This window comes from Ambystoma mexicanum, chromosome 2q (genome assembly GCF_040938575.1).
Source record: "Ambystoma mexicanum isolate Mex_15411 chromosome 2q, UKY_AmexF1_1, whole genome shotgun sequence".
Taxonomy (NCBI): Eukaryota; Metazoa; Chordata; class Amphibia; order Caudata; family Ambystomatidae; genus Ambystoma; species Ambystoma mexicanum.
Window position 1 is genome coordinate 683,143,736 of NC_090924.1, and position 18,098 is coordinate 683,161,833.

Sequence of the window (18,098 nt, forward strand, 5' to 3'; positions counted from 1 at the left end):
ATCGTAATTAGGTTATCTGGTGTATACATCGACGACTGGGAGCTCATTAATTATATCTTTACCCAAATTCAAAACTGAATGGCCATGAATTCATTGGCCTTTAACAACTTCAAGACCAAGCTGCTTATTCTGGGCACTCAAAAAAAACTGAAAAGGCTCGACCCCAATTATGACAAATTCATCATTGCCCAACTGTCATTCCCATCTCTAAAACTGTCAAGACTTTGGTTGTTTTCTTTGACCCCCAACTGTCGTTTAATTGTCAGGTCAGTTTCTTAAATTCATGCTGCTGTAACTATACACAGTTACTTTGGCAGATCCGTCCTTTTCTGTCTGCTGAAAATTGGGCCATGATAGCAGCTGCTATCATAAATTGCAAGTTGGATTATTGCAACAGCCTTTTAATCGGCACCTCACAGACCAACATAAAAAATTGCAAGTAATTCAGAATGGTGCTGTATGTGCCGTGTGTGGACTCAAACGCAACCTGCACATTACAGAAGCCAGAAGAAGTCTACACTGGCTGCCCATTCAACACAGACTACAGTATAAGAGCTTAGGTACTGTGTTTAAGTGCTTGCATGATGAAGCACCACCCTACCTTATCACCAGGCTTAAGAAGAAATCAATTGTACGCACTTTGCGCTGCAATTATACTATTCGCCTTATACAACCACGTTCTTCTTTGAAGATCATTGGTGGGGCTAGTTCCAACCTTTGGGGTCCCTCCTTATGGAATGCTCTGCCAAAACACCTTGTAGATAGTGACTCTACGGCCCTTTTCAAGAAGTATTTGATAACCTTCTTGTTTGATGCTGGACATGGCTGGTTGATCTTCTCTGCCAACATCCTTCCCATAAACATGCCTGTCCCATGACTACTTCTTTTGTTAGTTATCGGTTTGTTTCTATGGGACAGCTCCCTCCTCTCCTAGGCCTATATCATTGTCTTTGCATGTGACTCCTCCTGTGAGCGCCCTGAGGCATTTGGATTAGTGGCGCAATAGAAACATCTAGATAGATAGATAGATAGATAGATAGATAGATAGATAGATAGATAGATAGATAGATAGATAGACCTCGGCTCCTCGGTCGGGTAGAAAACCAACCTTCAGGTGTTTGGCTAGCATTTTGCTAGCTCTCCTTGCTTCCACTAGCTGCGTGGCCCAGCGTGGCTCCGCCCCTCTGGGACATCAAAGCTGTGGAGGCTCACCTCTACGTAGCTGTTCTCCTATCCCCGTAGGAGTGTCTCCTCCCTCCAGTCTGTTCTGCTATCATACACATGACAAGAACTCACAGACCAGTGTCTTTCTTCGTTGACCATGGCATTCAGGCCGTGTTGAGCATTACCTGTAGCCAATAGAGGTAAAAGGATATTTGTGGAATGTAGTCACTACAGGAGATTTCAAAGTCTTTTCCACATCCATATCTGCAAACAAGGTGGTGTGGACTAGGAGTTCTGCTTTGGAATGGGAGTGCTTGTCAACAAGAAGGGAGTCACTCCCAGTGAGGTACCACTTGCCCAGACCCCTAGGGAGGGTCTTGCTAGGGGCTCATCTCCCTAGCCTCAAAGGGGGTGGATCCCCTCTGGGGACAAGGGATGCATTGTCCAGATTCATCAGTGTGTAAATCTTCCATAAGAAGCCTTTTGCAACTATTTCCCTTTCTGAACGGTGTATCCTCCTGCATTGACGTTGAGGCAGAGGATTGCGGAATTCATAATCAACTGAATCACAGACGGGGGTTATGGATTTTTCTCGGCAATCTATTTTTTTTTAGGTTCCATGTCATTTCATCGCCTGCCTGTTCATCCCCAGGCTTTTTAACATGCACATTCCATCGAATGTGCTCATCGTTTTATGCTTATTTTTTGCTATTGCCCACCCACCAAAACCCTTATCTGCCCTTTCCCACCCCCCTAAAAAATTCGATGAGCACATTCGATGGAATGTGCACGTTAAAAAGCCTTGGGATGAACAGGAAGGCGATGAAAGGACGTTGTACCTTTTTTCAATAATGTTTGGGATTGCTGTGAAGTGAGAGGGAACTGAGTTGTTTTATGCTTTATATATTGGGCCTCATTCTGAGTTTGGAGGTAGCCATGGCGCTATTAGCGCCATGGCTACCTCCAAAATGGGTCCGGGTCCGGTCTGGTGGAGGGGGGACTTACCAGGACATTCTGCCCTAGGCGGGCCCGGTAAGTCCCCATTCCAAAAGCCATTCCCCATTCCCATTTGAGCCCCCACAGGGCTCAATGGTAATAGGGAAGGCGCTAATAACGGGCCCGCAAACTGCGGTACCGTTATTAGCTCCAAGGTCCCTTTACAGGTCCCGTCCAGAACGGCTGGTCAGACCAGCCGTTCCTGGTGGGACCCGCTAAGGGACCTCGGAATTGGGTGGTAAGGGATTACCGGCACTGGTCTCCTTACTGGTGCCTGGTATCCCTTACCGCCCAACTTGTAATGACCCCCATTGAGTCCTCCCATCTCCACCACTCTAATGCTGGTCTATAAGGGAAGTGCTGGGGGTTGGCTAATGGACACATAGAACCATGCATAGCATAAATTACAGACTGATAGATTTCAACTAGGATGTTCGAGTGACATCATGGACAACACAAGCTTTGCTCTCGACTGTCAGCTTTCACTTGCAAATCCTCAGTAAAATATATTCATGTGGTTGACAGCTACACATCTATAATTCCATATATAGTTGATGGGGCAATTGAAGATCATTCCTCAGAGATCATAATATATCGGTACCAATTTCTCTTCGCAGCTACCCAGTTACTTGGTTCTTTTTTAGCAAATTGACCTACTGAATCTAGGCATTGTGTTGATTTTCTGATTTGAATGCCTTGCTGACTAAGTGTTGTGCACTCTAACCTGATTGGTGATCATTTCTTCCCTCTAAAGTATTGTCTCAGAAATGTGGAGTGTGCTCAGCATAGAGCCTGTTGTGAACACACAGATTCTGCTTTTGCTTCATGAGAAGCTCATGGAAAGTCCTCAACAGGAGAGCAATACACCCCTGGACAGCAATCACGAGACCATACCAGAGAAAGCAGAAGCTCCCACTGAAAGGCCTGCTGTGAGTAGCCATAGACATATGTTCAGCCACAAATTGATAATACCACAGTATATTATGAATTCTGTAACACTGTACTAGTGCATTCAACTGTGTTTAATTCCTTTAGTCCAAGGGATGCCACACCCCCAGCACTATAGCTTTTTGAATGTCCCAGCATTTTTGCAAATAAACCTCCTTAACTTTATGTCGCGATGATAAGCTCGGATTTCTTTAGCTTTTTCAGATTCTGAAATAGCCAAACAAAACATTGTGTGGTTCATTTTGCTCCTGACGTACTGGAAATGTAGGCGTAAAAGCAAGGCATATTGCTTTTACGTTATTATTATTATTACATTTGTATTGGGCGCCGCATGCCCGTAGGCCTCAGGGCGGCGGCCTATTGTCTGCTCCGCTTCATGTTCATGCTGACGCAAGGAAGAGGAGGAGGGGCTTTCCTCCTCCATGTTTTGTGAGCGCTTCATTTTGCTCCTGCAAGAGATTGTTATTGTTGCACACGCCCCCTGCAATGTGTAATTGGCAGACGACATTTATTCTTTGTAAAATAGAGAGAAAAAGTAAAGGGTAATGGCAATTTCACCTTGTCTAACTCTATACATTTTCAGTCAACCTTTCACAAGTTGATATTGGCATGCATTGGATCCAACAGCACAAGTGCTGCTGATAGTGGTCTCCTGGATGCAATTTGTATTTTATTTGATAATGCCACCCTTTGTGTTTATTAAAGAAATTCAAAAACGATTGTGCACCAAAGGTTTTTCTATGTTTATTGCATCAAGTTTATATTTCAACTATTATGTTGACATGACAATGAAACTGTTAAATATATATATATATATTTTAATGTCATTTGCCTATTTCATTGTTTGGACGTGCTTGTGTAAAAAAAAAAGTAAAAACGGGTCGCAAAGCAAGAAAGCTCCACAGTTTTAAAGGACTGGACCCATTCTTCTTTCAAGACCGCTGTTGTGTGTGCAAATAACGAGTTTAATCAAGTGCGTTCAGAGGCGCATGTCATTTGCCCCGGTTCGCAGTCTGTGGGACCCTTAGCAAAGTTTCCTGAGAGTTTAGGTGCACTAAGCCAGACATCTCAACTTGGCTCTTGATGGTTTACTAGGGTGTCTCTAGGTGGATAGTGAGCCAGGGGGATCCCTCCACATCCACCCTCTGGGAGACACATTCAGTTACGGCTGGACCAGCCCAGTCCCTGGACATATAAGGATGGGGCATTCCAACAACTCGCCACACTACTTAGTAAGTAGCAACTTATTAGTGCAATCTATTGTCACATAACTAATATTATGACAAATATAATATGACACAACATGGACACTGTTACATGCACACTCTCACCCTCGCCTAGCTACTCTGGATGATGTAACATTAACATCACGCTAATGTAACTTCATCACACGCATGCGTAATTTCTAAATACTAGAAGCTTTGTCAAGCCCCTGTATTCTAGCTAGTGGGCACACTCTATCTGGCCCTTTGTTAAATCATCATTCCATATCATATCCTTCTGACCACCAGGATTCACTTCTGGATCTATGTCTGAAGACCAGGAACACAAAGACTAACGGTAAAGATTCCAGGTCGAAGAGGCTGCACCTGCAGGGTTTTCTTTTTTCCTGGTCCCTTTGAAAAGGGGTGGGGCCCACACCCCACTATGCTGCGTGGACATAAGCTCCCCCACTTACCTACTGCGACTCTGACTACCTCTGTTTGTGGTCTGCGGGCCCTGAATCCGGAAGACCGATGCACAACAAGTCGCACTTCTGTGCGCATCTTTCGTGCCTCTGCATTCCGGGTTTACAGTCTACAGACCGCAAACATCATTTCCCTGCGCTTTCTTTTTTTCTTTCTTTTACTATTGTGTAGCTTGTTTGCAAATTGAGTTGAAAGCGAATTTGAAACATCTGTGGTGATTGTTGCAACGATTTTGCTCAATTTCTTTCACCATGATTGTGTTATTTCTCATGCACACTGGTTATTGATAGAGCAATTACAATGTGTTAACTAAAACATAGGTAGAGTCAGGAATACATTTTTATAGTTAAACTTTAATGTCGCTTACTATTAGCAATCTTTTATTAATAGCATCTGTTTGTACACATGTATATTGCATTCTCATGTCATTAGGTCATTAACTATCTTCATGTAATATATTCTACCTTGATGGCCCACTAAGCTACATTCATCCCTTCAGACACATGTGCATTCAATTTGTCACAAATGTTCTTCTTGTGCTTCCTGTTGACAAACATAACTCATGAGCCCATCTGGTCACATGAGTCTTCTCTTTCATGTATTTACATATCACCATAAAAATTATGTGTTAAAAGAAGACAAAAGCATTCTTGCAAGATAAAAATTCTAAGAAATACAAGTTAATAGATAGACAGGAAAAAGTGCTAAAAAGAGGGACGAATATACATGAGCGTCAATTACTGTTGGCCAACTCCTTCCTATGTATCCAAGTCAAGCCTAGCAAATATTTGGCAACCCCACCAAATTTTCACAGTGCTAGAAGTAGACTTCTTCAGCATTGGATCTTTCATGGATTCACATGCTGTGAATATTCCCAGTCGTCAGGCTGGGAAAACCCTGGTAACTTTAATATAGTCATTTTCCTATGGGAAAAACGTTGACACCTTCAGTGTCCTATCGACGTTGTTATGGGTGCTTTGGGCAGCACCAATGGGACGTCGAGTGTATAGTCCCGCTCCGCGGCTTCCTCTCAGATTTCAACCGTCTTCCAAACTGTTGGGATTACCTCGTGTTCTCTCCAGAGAATTAGACTTTTTGTGAGAAACTTTCTTTTTCTTCACTTCAGATTTCGCTGCTTCCCAGTCTTTCGTAAAAGAAAGGTGTGTTTTTTGGTCCCGTTATGGAATCCTTGGGTCCGAAGAAATGTTTGGTCAGGCCGTGTGAGACCTGCGGCCTCAAGAATGTGTACGAGGGGGACAGGCATTTGGAGTGCCTATACTGGTTGTATCTAATCACTCGGCCGAAGATTTCGACATCTGTCAGAGGTTCTCTCAAAAACCCTCAAAGACAGGAACAGGCGCTTAATTTGTTGGCTAAACGAAGGGGCCTATCCCGCTTCAGAAGTCGGCTCTTCACGCAGAGGCAGGGCTTCCACTCCCTCAGACGGGAGGTCGTCATCTCGCCAAAGGTCTAGGTCAGAAGAACCACTGCTGAAGAAACAGCGCACAGGTGAACCTAGACCTTCATCCACTAAGGAAAAAGCCAAGCTTTCATCCTCCACTACCAGGCCTTTCGTCGAGTGGTGAGGGGTCACGAATTCCTCCTTCTCGTGATACTTCTACATCACGTTCCGAAAAGCCAAAGGAGAAGGGCTTGCAACCGCAAAAATACGTGGACTCAGCCCGCAAGGCATCAGATAAGGACAAATCAAGGCCCAAGTCCTCCTCCTCATCGACGAAGAAATCTTCATCCACGGACAAACATCGCTCCTCATCGGCATCCCATAAATCATCTTCGGCCATGAGTCGACATCATCCACTGCTGTGGTGCTGGTGACGAAGACAGCGTCAATGACTCGTCCCTCGGCGATGACTCCACCGATGACAACAGGTCCATCGATGACTCTCTCATTGATGACAGCTCTACCACCTAGTGGGCCTCATTACGACTCAGGCGGTAAGGGTTTTACGGCGGCGTAAACAGCGCCGACCCTTACCGCCTGAGTACGAGGTCCCTTAGCGCCATGGAGATTTTAACACCTGCTTTTAGCAGGTGTTAAAATCCATGGCGCTAAGGGACCATGGAGTTAATTACGCCACCGTAATTTACGGTGGCGTATTTAACGCCTTCCCCACTCCCATTATGCCCTATGGGGCAAAATGGGAATGGGGAAGGGTAAATGGGAAAATGGGGATTTACCGCCCCGCCAAGGTTGGAATGGGGCGGCAAATCCGCCAACCACCATGGCGTAAACATAGTTTACGCCATGGTGGTAAAGTCACGGCCCAGGCAGTAACTTACCGCCTGGGTCATAATGAGGCCCATTGTCTTGTCGATAATAATACCATCGAAGACTGCTCCGTCGACGACAACCTCGTCGATGAAGAGGAAAGCTCTGACGGCGCATACTTCTCGCGACACCAGTGAAATCTAGACGTACATCTGCGTCTATAGAACAGCCTCTATTGGAAAGGTCTCCAACCATATTGCCAGAGGACATACTTCAACTTGAGATCACCTCTGACTTTGAGGCGCATCACTACGACGAGCAGGCAGCTATTGAATCAGATCCCTAAGAAGGAGGTTCGGAACCTCCTCTCCCGGATCCATCTGTCTTGGGCCTTCAGTGGACAACGCAATCACTGTCTCTCCCGTCCACATCAATGGGCTTGGGTGCTATTCCTCCCAAATATCCTCTGCTTAACCCACAGTCATTGCTTTCTATGCAAGTACTCTCTACTTTACAAGCCCTCGTAGGGCAACTAGACGCCAGGCTCCCAATGCCTCAGGCTCCATCAGTCCCGTTGCTGCAGGGCCCTCAGATTGTCCCTCATAAGAAGGAGGCTTCTGGTGCCTAACGGAACCAGGAGTCTCGCACCAGGAAACCATCCCCAGCTAGACCTCCTCTGCTCTCCCCTAGCGTTTTTAGTCCTCCATGCAGGGATCAGGAGGAAGGGGAGCTAGATGATTCAGAACTCGGAATTTGCCTGCAGGACACCCTCTCCACGGTCTCCTCTTCTCTCTGAATGGCAGACACCTGAGATACAGACCAGGACCAGGATGCTCCAGATAGTCCGGCCCAACCATCTCCACCTGATGACATTGGGGGATTCCTTGCCACTATGGCTAAAGCCTGCCAGGAATTTGGCCTCATCCCTGAGGAAGAAAAGAAGGACTGTGTCTTGTTTGACCACATAGGGAAGAGGAGAAAAATGGTGTTCTCAACCCTATACCCGATCACATATGGCAGGAGGGTCGCCGTATGGTGAGGCACCCTCTTACGGAGCCAGCTGTCAAAGGCTGCTTGGGAAAAAAATTCAAAGCTCCCAAATCCACTCTGAAGTGCTTAACATCTCAGCCTACACCAGAGTCTGTTGTGTCTGCAGCAGCTAGCACGAAAGCTTGCACCCAACACAAATGTGCCACTCCACCCAATAATGAAAACCTTAAGTTGGACGCTTTCGGGAAGAAAGTTCACATGGTTGGAGCGACTACGGTGAAGGCTGCCAACTCTTTGGCCATCGTGGCGAGGTATGACTGTGAAATGTGGCACCGCCTAGCACCACTGCCAGACCACCTTCCAGAGCATCAGAGGAAAGAAGCTATGCTTTTGGTGCACGAGGGGGAGGAGGCATCAAACCATAGCATTAACATTGCTGTTGACCTAGCAGAGACTGGTTTCAAGCAAATCAACAACATAGTGGTGCTCAGACGTCAAGCTTGGCTTCGCTGCACGGATTTCCGCCAGGAAGTTCAACACAAGGGTGTGGACATGCCCTGTGAGGGTGAAAACCTTTTTGGGGAAAAGATCGACGAAGCTTTAAAAAATATGAAAGCGGATTCTGATACAGGAAGGCCCCTTACAGCCCTGCACAGCAGAAGATCTTTTTGCCCCTTTCATTCCTTTTGTGATGTCTCAGGTAACGCAAGATTTTCAAGTTCTCGAGACAAGGGATACAGCAGGTCCACCTACTACTCCCAGGGCTACAGGCATTCCTTCGAGACCGCCCAACGCAACAAGGAGTACTAAGGTCGGAGGAAAAGAAGATCCTCCTATTCACAAAGAGGCCATCAAAGTAAACCACAACAATGACTGCCACATGTGCAGTCAGTTAGGGGGGAAGGTGGCGCTCCATCTCGACGAGTAGCGTTCAATATCCACAGACAGATGGGTGCTGGAAGCTATTCAATACGGCCACTTGTTAGAATTCAAGCCTCCACAACTCCCCATTCCTCCAGTGAAAACATCTCAATTTCACCTTCACATCTTGCATTGGGAGGTTTATCCCATGCTAAAAAAAAAGGCCATCGAGAGGGTTCCCCCATCAGCAAGAGGAAAAGGCACCTATTCCAGGTTTTTCATGCTGAAAAAGCCAAACGGAAAGTGGCGCCCCATTCTGGACATGCGGATGCTCAACTAGAACATAAAAAAGCAAACATTCAGGATGCTAATGTTGCAAGACGTTATAAGGGCAGTACAACCCGAGGAATTTTTGGCGCCTCTAGATCCCGAGGACGCTTATTTTCACATACCAATGCACCCAAGACATCGGAAGTTCCTCAGGTTCACAGTGGACAACAGCCATTTCTTTGGCCTAAAGTCAGCTCCCAGGACTCCTGTGGCAGCTTACCTCTGGAGAAATGGCCACCATGCTTATCTGCACCTGTACGACTGGTTGGCCAGGGGATCAATTTACCTGCAGACTTTGGAGTCTCTCAACACCACAATGCTCCTTCTACAACGTCCAGGCTTTGCCATCAACTTCAGCATATCCTATCTGACGCCCTCAAAAAATGTGGTCTTCCTGGGAGCGCAATTCCAGACGTCCCGCAATCAGGTGAAACCATCAAAGGAGAGGATAGAGAAACTCTTGACCCTAGCGGGCTCATTTTCATCAGGAACATCTGTCACGGTCCGCTCGTATATGTACCTCCTCGGGACCATGTCGTCCTGCATCCCCCCTCATACCAAACTGCTGCCTCTATATGCGCCCAGCACAGGAATTTCTCACATCCAGATGGTCCCAGATCCAGGGCTCCAGGTCCAACAGTTTAGTCATCTCCCAGCCTATGACAGATGCCCTACAGTGGTGGACTCATCCCGTCAGTCTCGCAGACAGGATGGGGTGCTCATCGGGACCAGTTCCAAGTCAAAGGCCTGTGGTTACCTGCGGAGGCCTCTCTGAAAAAACAACGTCCTAGAGCTCAGGGCAGTATGCTGGGCTCTCAAATCTTTTCTCCCTGTCATGAAAGGCTCGGTGGTAAGGATTCTCACCAACAACACAACTACCATGTTCTATCTGCGCAAGTAAGGGGGAACTCATTCACAGCTGCTATCCCAGGAAGCCCAAACCATCTGGCACTGGGCCTTCCAGCACAGGATTCAGATCCTGGCTTTCCACCTAGTAGGGATTCTGAACACACAGGGCTAATTCCCTCAGTAGGGACTCTCCCCAGATGCACGAGTGGCAACTGAACAGCTCCAAGGTGACAAAAATCTTCGAGAAGTGGGGCTCCCCCCCTTTGGACCTGTTCGCCAGCCCCAAAAACAAACAGTGCAAGCAGTGTCCCTTATCCGGACTCCAGGCGAGACTCATTCTCTTTTCCTTGGAGCGGGATGTTCGCCTACGCATTTCCCCCGTTTCCTCTGATAAGGAAAGCGGTTCAAATGATTCACAAGGTTCCTTACAACATCATCCTAGTGGCCCTGTTCTGGCCCAGACAGACCTGGTTCTCCAACCTGCTCCACTTGACAGTGGACGATCCTATTCATCTCATTCCAAACCGGCTCTCCTATCTCAGAACAAATGATTGATGTGGCATCACAACCCGTGGCTCCCTCAAGTTGGCTGCATGGCTCCTGACCAATCCAAATTCAGAAACCTTAATATACCAAAGGATTGTCGCCACATTTTGGCTGCGGCAAGGGCTCCCTCTACCAACACATGATATGCCTGTAAATGGAAAAGGTTTTGTGTTTGGTGTGCTACACAGCCAAACCTACAGCCATTGCTTGTTTCCCCTCAACAGCTACTTTTTTACCTTTTGCTGTTAGCAAAAGGTGGTCTCGCAATATCGTCCATCAAGGTTCACCTAGCAGCGATATCAAGATTCACGCAGAAAAGGAATTCTACCATGCTTTTCAGCGACCGACTAATTAAGCATTTCCAGGACTTTTCCCCCAAGGAAAACGTTTTCTCCCATCTGGAGCCTCAACCTTGTTCTAACAGCCCTCATGAAGCCACCATTTGAGCCAATGTCTACAATGGCCATAAAGTTTCTCACCTGGAATGTATTTTTCCTAGTTGCTATTACATCCGCCAGACGAGTATCAGAACTGCAGGCTCTGGCCATTGACCCACCATATTTGCGCTTCATGAAGGATATGGTTCTTCTATCTAAAAGTCCACATTTCATTCCGAATATTCGATTGGATTTTCACAAAAACACTACAATTACCTTACCAACCTTTTGCCCTAATGCTTCTACTCCATCTGAAAGAGCTTTGCATTCATTAGACGTTAAAAGAGCTTTAAAATACTTCCTAGATCACACTAAGTCGTTCAGATCATCTGGGCAGCTTTTTGTGGCTTTCGGCCTATCCAATAAAAATAGGCCGATTTCAAAACAAGGCATCTCACGCTGGGTGGCGGCAACAATATCTTTCTGGGTGTGGGGGTGGGGTGGGGGTGTGAATGAGTGAGTGAGTATATAAAATCTGTGTGATTTTAATGGATGCACGCATGGAAAATGTACAAACATTTCGGTGTTGCGTACATTTCCCGTGCAGACTTTTCCATCGTGGCCCATTCCGCGATGGTAAAATCACGCTGATCTGTTCATTACGCATGATAAATTCTGTTGCTATTGTTTGTATGTCAACTAGATCCATTTTATCTTTGTGTATATTGCACACACAAACATGATTGAGTCTTTTCTGAGTCAGAGTTGTACGCAGCCACATTTTCAGTCATTGCAAAGCATTAAAGCTCCCCTCAGGCTCACAGGAAGATACTGGAACAGTTAGGAGGGTCCACAGTAGCTTCTCCACCTGTGCAAATAAAGCTCTTTCTGTGGGAGGGATCCTTTGATGTCTACTAATTCTGAGATGGAAGAATACTTATGGACGCTTGATAATGTTGTTAATTGTGCAGAGAGGAACAAATATTTGATTTCTGGGTACTTAACAATATTTTCAGCACTTCTGCCTGTTAGAAGCAGCTGTGCCACGTGAGATGGTGTAATGCCTACTACAGTACTGCAGGACATTATTTTACATATTCTACTCAATTGACTTTAGTACACATGTGTTGGAAAATGATCAAGAGTGTTCAATTTGATTAGTATCTCCTCTAGTATGCGGCTAAGGGCTTCACGTACTGCTGCACCAATGCCATGCTTAACCAGCAAGTTAACACGCCTTCTAGCAAACCGAGTTTCTGAGCAATGCTTCGCTTAGCAACAAATTGGGAGTCGGGACTATGCACCCATGATTTCATTAGTTTGACATACAGACCCAGAGCACAACCCTGGGCTAGTAACTCGGTAGCTGCCAGTCCAAAATCACCCCAGATTAAAACACCCCAAATTAATTCCATAGGGGTGTTCTGGGGTAATCCCAACAAAGGTCTCCAGCACTTTCCCTCAATTTTTTACAGTCAAAAAGGCCTCTTAAGGCCCACACTGCAGACCCACATAGTATCATATGCGTTATTTTAGAATTGTATATGCTATTAAGGCTGGCCTTAAATTATAGCCACAGTATGTAATATAATAGAGCAGCCTGGCCTGCATGTACTGGATAGTTTTTTCAGAGGAATACTGCCCAATGCAATTTTTGCATAGTGCTCAATGCTACCTCGCAGCCACTTCATGGCACTGATAGGCATTTCTTGGAAGAGCTTCATTACATTAAAAGCAGAAAAAACAGCTTTATACTTGCATGACTGCTCCTTTCAGCATAGCTGATAAGCATTTGATCGGATTGAAGAACATTTTTCGAAGGCTCTTTTCATGGCTCTATAGAAAACCTTTCAGACTGGTTGCTATTATTTGTATTAGACAGCATGGCATCGGAAGCTGTATGTTTAATGGAACTGTGCATCACTTGCCAGTAAGGCAACTAAACTATCAATGGGAAAGTATCAACAACTCAACACGACTGGTACAGTTTTAATAAAATGGTGTGGCACTCCACTTCAAGCAGAGACTTTGCTGCTAAACATTGCAATGGCACCTTCAAAGCACATCTGGGCGACTGTTTTTTCAATGCTTTACCACTTGCCTTATGTCTCAGAAGTGAGCTTGTGATTGAAGCGATAAGACTCTGAACTTCCTTTTCAACAGGTGTGATTCATTTTAACGCTCACCTGGTATCCACGGGGACGTCACTCAGCCTGTTCTGACCTCTTACGACCTCGAACCCTTCCCTGGAGTCTACTTGACTCGAGACTGGGCCTGAAACACAGGATTGGTAGAGTTTAACTCCCTATTGCCTCTGTGTGCTTGAACCCCTTGTTCCCGGGGTCCAACCCTTCACTTTGATTCACAGCTCATCTTGTTTTCTTGGAAATGGTGCTCTCTGTCCTGCTTTCAGCGCAGGGGCGTGTTGATTCATGCAGGCTCGTTGCTGCCTAGTTACTTCACTGGCAAGAGTCTGACAGGTAAATGTCTTTTGAACAGTTCTCTAACTTCGTTCCTGCTGAGATGAGTAGCGCTGAAGGTGAGTGAGAGTGCGATGCGCGATGCGACCCTTTCGTATTTGTATTGAAATGAGTTATTTTTCTGTGTCTTTTAGGTGCCGCAACGTTTTCAGCGTGGATGAAGAAGAAATGTGGTGAGTACGCGCGGTATTCGGTGCCTCTAGATGTTTCCACGCTAACCTGGAGTGTCTTTTCCCTCTTGCAGATGGATGAGAAGTTCCGGAGACAGCTTTTAAAAATAAGCGAAGATTTGCTAAATGCTTACTGATGCCTTTTTTATGTTTTTTTCCCTTTTCCTTAGGAAGCGACGTGCCGGGATGGGAATGACACCGCCGAAGATGCCCGCAGAACAGAAGGAGCGATGAATGATGGGCAGAAGCGCTGCAAGGTAAGGCTGTTCCTAACAGTGTTCTTGTTCTTGCAGGAGCTGAGCGCAGAAGAAAGATGCAGGCCTACAGGAGAACGATCCGAACACGGTGAGTGTCACGCTGCAGGTGCAGAAAACACAAAGCATGTTTCTCAGCCTGGGCGTGGCTTAAATAGTCTCTGGGTATCTCAGGTGTCTCTGGGCTGAATCACACCCAAAAGACTAGACTGCACATGCAGTTCTGGGAACCGAAATATGTGGGGGCATCCATCTTGTCCCCATCAATGCACTACAAGTCCAATCCCCAATGTTATCCTATGGGAGTGAGTGAGTCTGGTGCCACAAGCGCCAAGTCTGACTCCAAGTGGGTCTTTGGAGGGATGGAGAGGCCCTTGAGGGCCATGTAGGTGATTGTGGCCTGGCTCCAGCCTGACATCTTGGAGGGCTGGGGACATGAGGGGCAGGAATCATGACATTCATACATGCCACACCACACCATCCCCTCATTACATAGAATCATTACAGACCTATTTAGTATTACGCAGCATAGGGCTGTAATTGTGTTTTTAGCCTTGCAGGGTTGCATTAACAATGAGTGATATATGTTTCGCCCACTATGCTAGATAGAATCTGGGTTTATTTTCATTTTTGTGTGGTCTGCCTATGCTTTTTAGCACAGAACATAAGGAGTAATGATATATGGCTTTTAAACCTGTATCTCCCATTCCTGTAACACAAACAATGTAGCACTGAGCTGCACTACTTAAGGGAACGACAAAAATTAAGCTCCAATTATTGTGTACTACCATCAGGGCTAAACATTACAAGTTACAAGCTATTAGCCAGGCATTAATAGTCACTCGACCCTCCCACCCAATTCTTCACATACACACAGCACTCCTTTTCTTATTCACCAAGTCCATTATCACTAGTCAATAACTACTGAAAGTTTTGAGGCCTGCTAACATATTTGTCGACTGACATCAAATACTTGTAAGAATAAGACCTTATCCAATGGTGTGATTTGTTTCTCATTTGAGCCAGAACAAAGAAACATTTGATAGTTTCCTGGTACAGACTGTCATGATGCCTACCTCCAAGGAGCCAGGTCCAACCCAGCAACCCCAGAGGCAGGCATCATTCCCCCCAGGGAAGTGCCAGCGGGCCCAAGCTGGGGCCCTTTGGACACAGTCCTTGCGCCTTAGGCGCCAGGCTCATGTTGGACCCCTGTCCTGGCGCCTTAGGCGCCAGGCTCATAAAGCTAGACATGTGTTCAAGTGTTTTAATGTGCACTTACCTGTGGCAGACCATGCTGCTACATCCAGGCCCTCTTGAGGCCTGAATGGAACTACTTTACCTGTGGGACTACTTTCCACCTGGGTGTGGTCGGGGAAGGATACATACCTGATCGGTGGAAGGATACATACCTGGAACTTCTTCCAAAGCTATTTAAACCACGCCCGATCAGCAACTCACGCTTCGCGTTGTTTGCTCCTCGCAGCTGGACGCTCACCGTGTCAGCTCCTGCATCTGGACTTCAGCCACGCCTGTCAGCATCCTGGGTCGCCTGCAAAGGGAGATAAGAGAGAATTGGTGAGAAAGAAGACCTTACCTGCTAAAGCTGCATCACGGAGACATCACACCGACGATCCTGAAAGGGAAGACATCCTTTTAAAAGCATTTCGCTTCGATCGCTGCAGCGCTGCATTTCACTCACCTTTCCTGGGAGCCTCCATCTTCAGCAGCGATCATCTGGATCCGCACCCACTTCCCAGAGCCTAGAGAGAAAAAGACAAGAAAACAAGGTGAGAGAAGGAAGGGAATAGGAAAAGCTCAGTTTCCTTCTAAGACTTACCTGTTGGGTCATTCCCATTTCATTTCGGGTCCTGCCGCTTCCTGGCATTCCGGACCCCGGCCCCTATGGGGAAAAAAGACAAAGACATTGAATGAGCGAATGCAAAGACATTACCTGAACGCTCATCCAGAACTTACCTGTCATTTACTGGAACTGCACGTTTCACTTCGGGTCGGCGCCATATCTCCAGCATTCCGAACCCCGGCCCCTAAGGGGAAAAAGACATAAGCATTAGCGCTTGCTGCAATAAGACAATGAACATTATTATTAAGCTTGAACTTTTGAACTTGCAACAGAACTCTTACAGCGCCTCACCTGAATAGTCAAGCTTATTTTGAACTCCCATCAAACCTCAATCCAGTGAAGTAACTGGGTTTCAACGCGCCCCTGCATCAGAAGCAGGATGGAGAACTCATCCTTCCAGACCCTAAGGTGAGACTTCACGGGGAATCGTGGAAGGGTATTGTGGAGGGTTGGAAGGGAGTGGGAGGCTTGAGCATTATTCTGTCAGTAGGTAATACTCCCTTTTCACGCACAGGGGAATATTCCTGCGAGCCAGAAAAGCCAGAGTAGAGGGGCCCTTCCTGTCCATCTTCAGAGTCCTGCGCTTCACCATTGAAGAAGCATCAGCACTCGAAGCCAGACCTGCGCCTTCGTGGGAATCAGGTGAGCGTGACAGAACGCAAAGCCTACCCTCAATTTCCCACCCGGGCGCTATGGAGACTTCCGAAACAGATCAGCTGGCCCAGCTTTTGGGGGAATTACGGGCAGAAGTGCACTCAGCCCTCCAGGAGACTAACGCTCTCAAAAGAGAACTGATCCTATCCAAGGAAAGAACAGATGACCTGGCCAAAAGGTTATTGCAAGCACAGGCAGGGAACACTCCTTTACCTAATTTCGGAGGTACTTCCACATCAATGGGTTTGAATAACCCGGTACAAATCTACCTGGACACATGCCTTTGGCCCCGCCTGAACGTTTTGCGGGGGATCCCAAGAAATATGCCGTCTTTATGAACCAATGTCGTTTACACTTTCTATGCAGACCCGGGGCCTTCCCTAACGGCCAGACCAAGGTAGCCTTTATACTATCTTACCTCAGTGGCAGTGCTGCCGATTGGTCTATTCCATTGGTAAATCAGGATGATCCCATTCTCCAGGATTTTTAGGGCTTCCAGGCCAGCATGGAAAGATTGTTTGCGCGACACTCTCAAGGACAGGCCCTTGATAACAAACTGCTATCCTTACGACAAGGTAATCAGGATCTCCTGTCCTACGTTGCCACCTTTAATAGACAGGTTGTGGAAACTGGATGGCCAGAAAACAAAAGGATCACATTGTTTCATCGAGGCCTGCGCGGAGAGCTTAAGGATGTTCTAGCTCAGATAGTAAATCTACCCCAGGTCTGCGCAGACTACATAGACTTGGTGGTTCAACTTGATCACAGACTTCAAAATAGAAAAGCAGATCGGTTCAAGTACGAAACCCGAGTACCGATCAAAACCCACGCTAACTCCAAGAGTACCGACGTATCTGAACCTATGCAAATCGGCGGTATTAAAGGACCATTAACGCAGAAGGAACAAGAGAGAAGGCGGCAAATGCAACTTTGTCTGTATTGCGGGACTTCCGGTCACTTTCTTCGAAATTGTCCAGTTAAACCACCTAAGAAGGTGGTTGGAGCCACTGATAACGATTTATTGACACCTGATTCGGGAAACGACCTAGCCCGACAAGCGTAGGGGTCCGCTTGCCGAGCTTGAAAACAAACTCTTTGACCTCGCATTTTGTCATGCCAATGGTGCTCGTGGACCCAAAACAGCCTCAGCAGTTGCATGCTATAAAAACGTACATCGACAGTGGAGCTATTGGAAATTACATAGACCGTGAATTGGCTTCCAGGATTAAGCTCCCTCTCCGCCCGAAAGTAACCCTAGATGTCATTACTACAGTAGATGGAACCGAAATAGCCTCAGGGCCTGTAACGCATTCCACTGTTGAAGTGACACTGGTGGGTCAGGAAGGCCAGCGGGAAGCAATCGTGTTTGATGTGATCAAGGCCCCACAATTTCAAGTAATTCTTGGAATTCCTTGGTTAGAAACACATAATCCCAGAATCGACTGGCGAGCAAAGAACATAAGTTTTCCTGATTGGGAACCAACTTGTTATCCAAGAAATCCAGCTATGGGTCTAGCCTCAGCAACTTCCACCCCTGTACAGCTACCGTCAGAATTCCAAGAATTCCAAGACGTTTTTCAGAAGGAACAGGTATAACACGTTACCTCCCCATCAGTCTTATGATTGCCAAATCGATCTGGTACCCAATGCTCAACTACCTTGTAGTAGGATTTATGCTCTTACGGAACCTGAGAACCTGC

General features: G+C 46.5%; 1 protein-coding gene across 1 annotated transcript in view; it reads left to right on the forward strand.

Annotated features, from left to right (window-relative positions):
* Positions 1-2,926: 2,926 nt before the first annotated feature.
* LOC138568799 (maestro heat-like repeat-containing protein family member 1) overlaps positions 2,927-18,098 on the forward strand; it is a 108,008-nt gene continuing 92,836 nt past the window's right edge. Inside the window, exon 1 of the mRNA XM_069646573.1 lies at positions 2,927-3,089. Within this exon, the coding sequence (XP_069502674.1) occupies positions 2,928-3,089 (162 nt within the window). The 5' untranslated portion in view covers position 2,927. The remainder of the gene's footprint in view (positions 3,090-18,098) is intronic.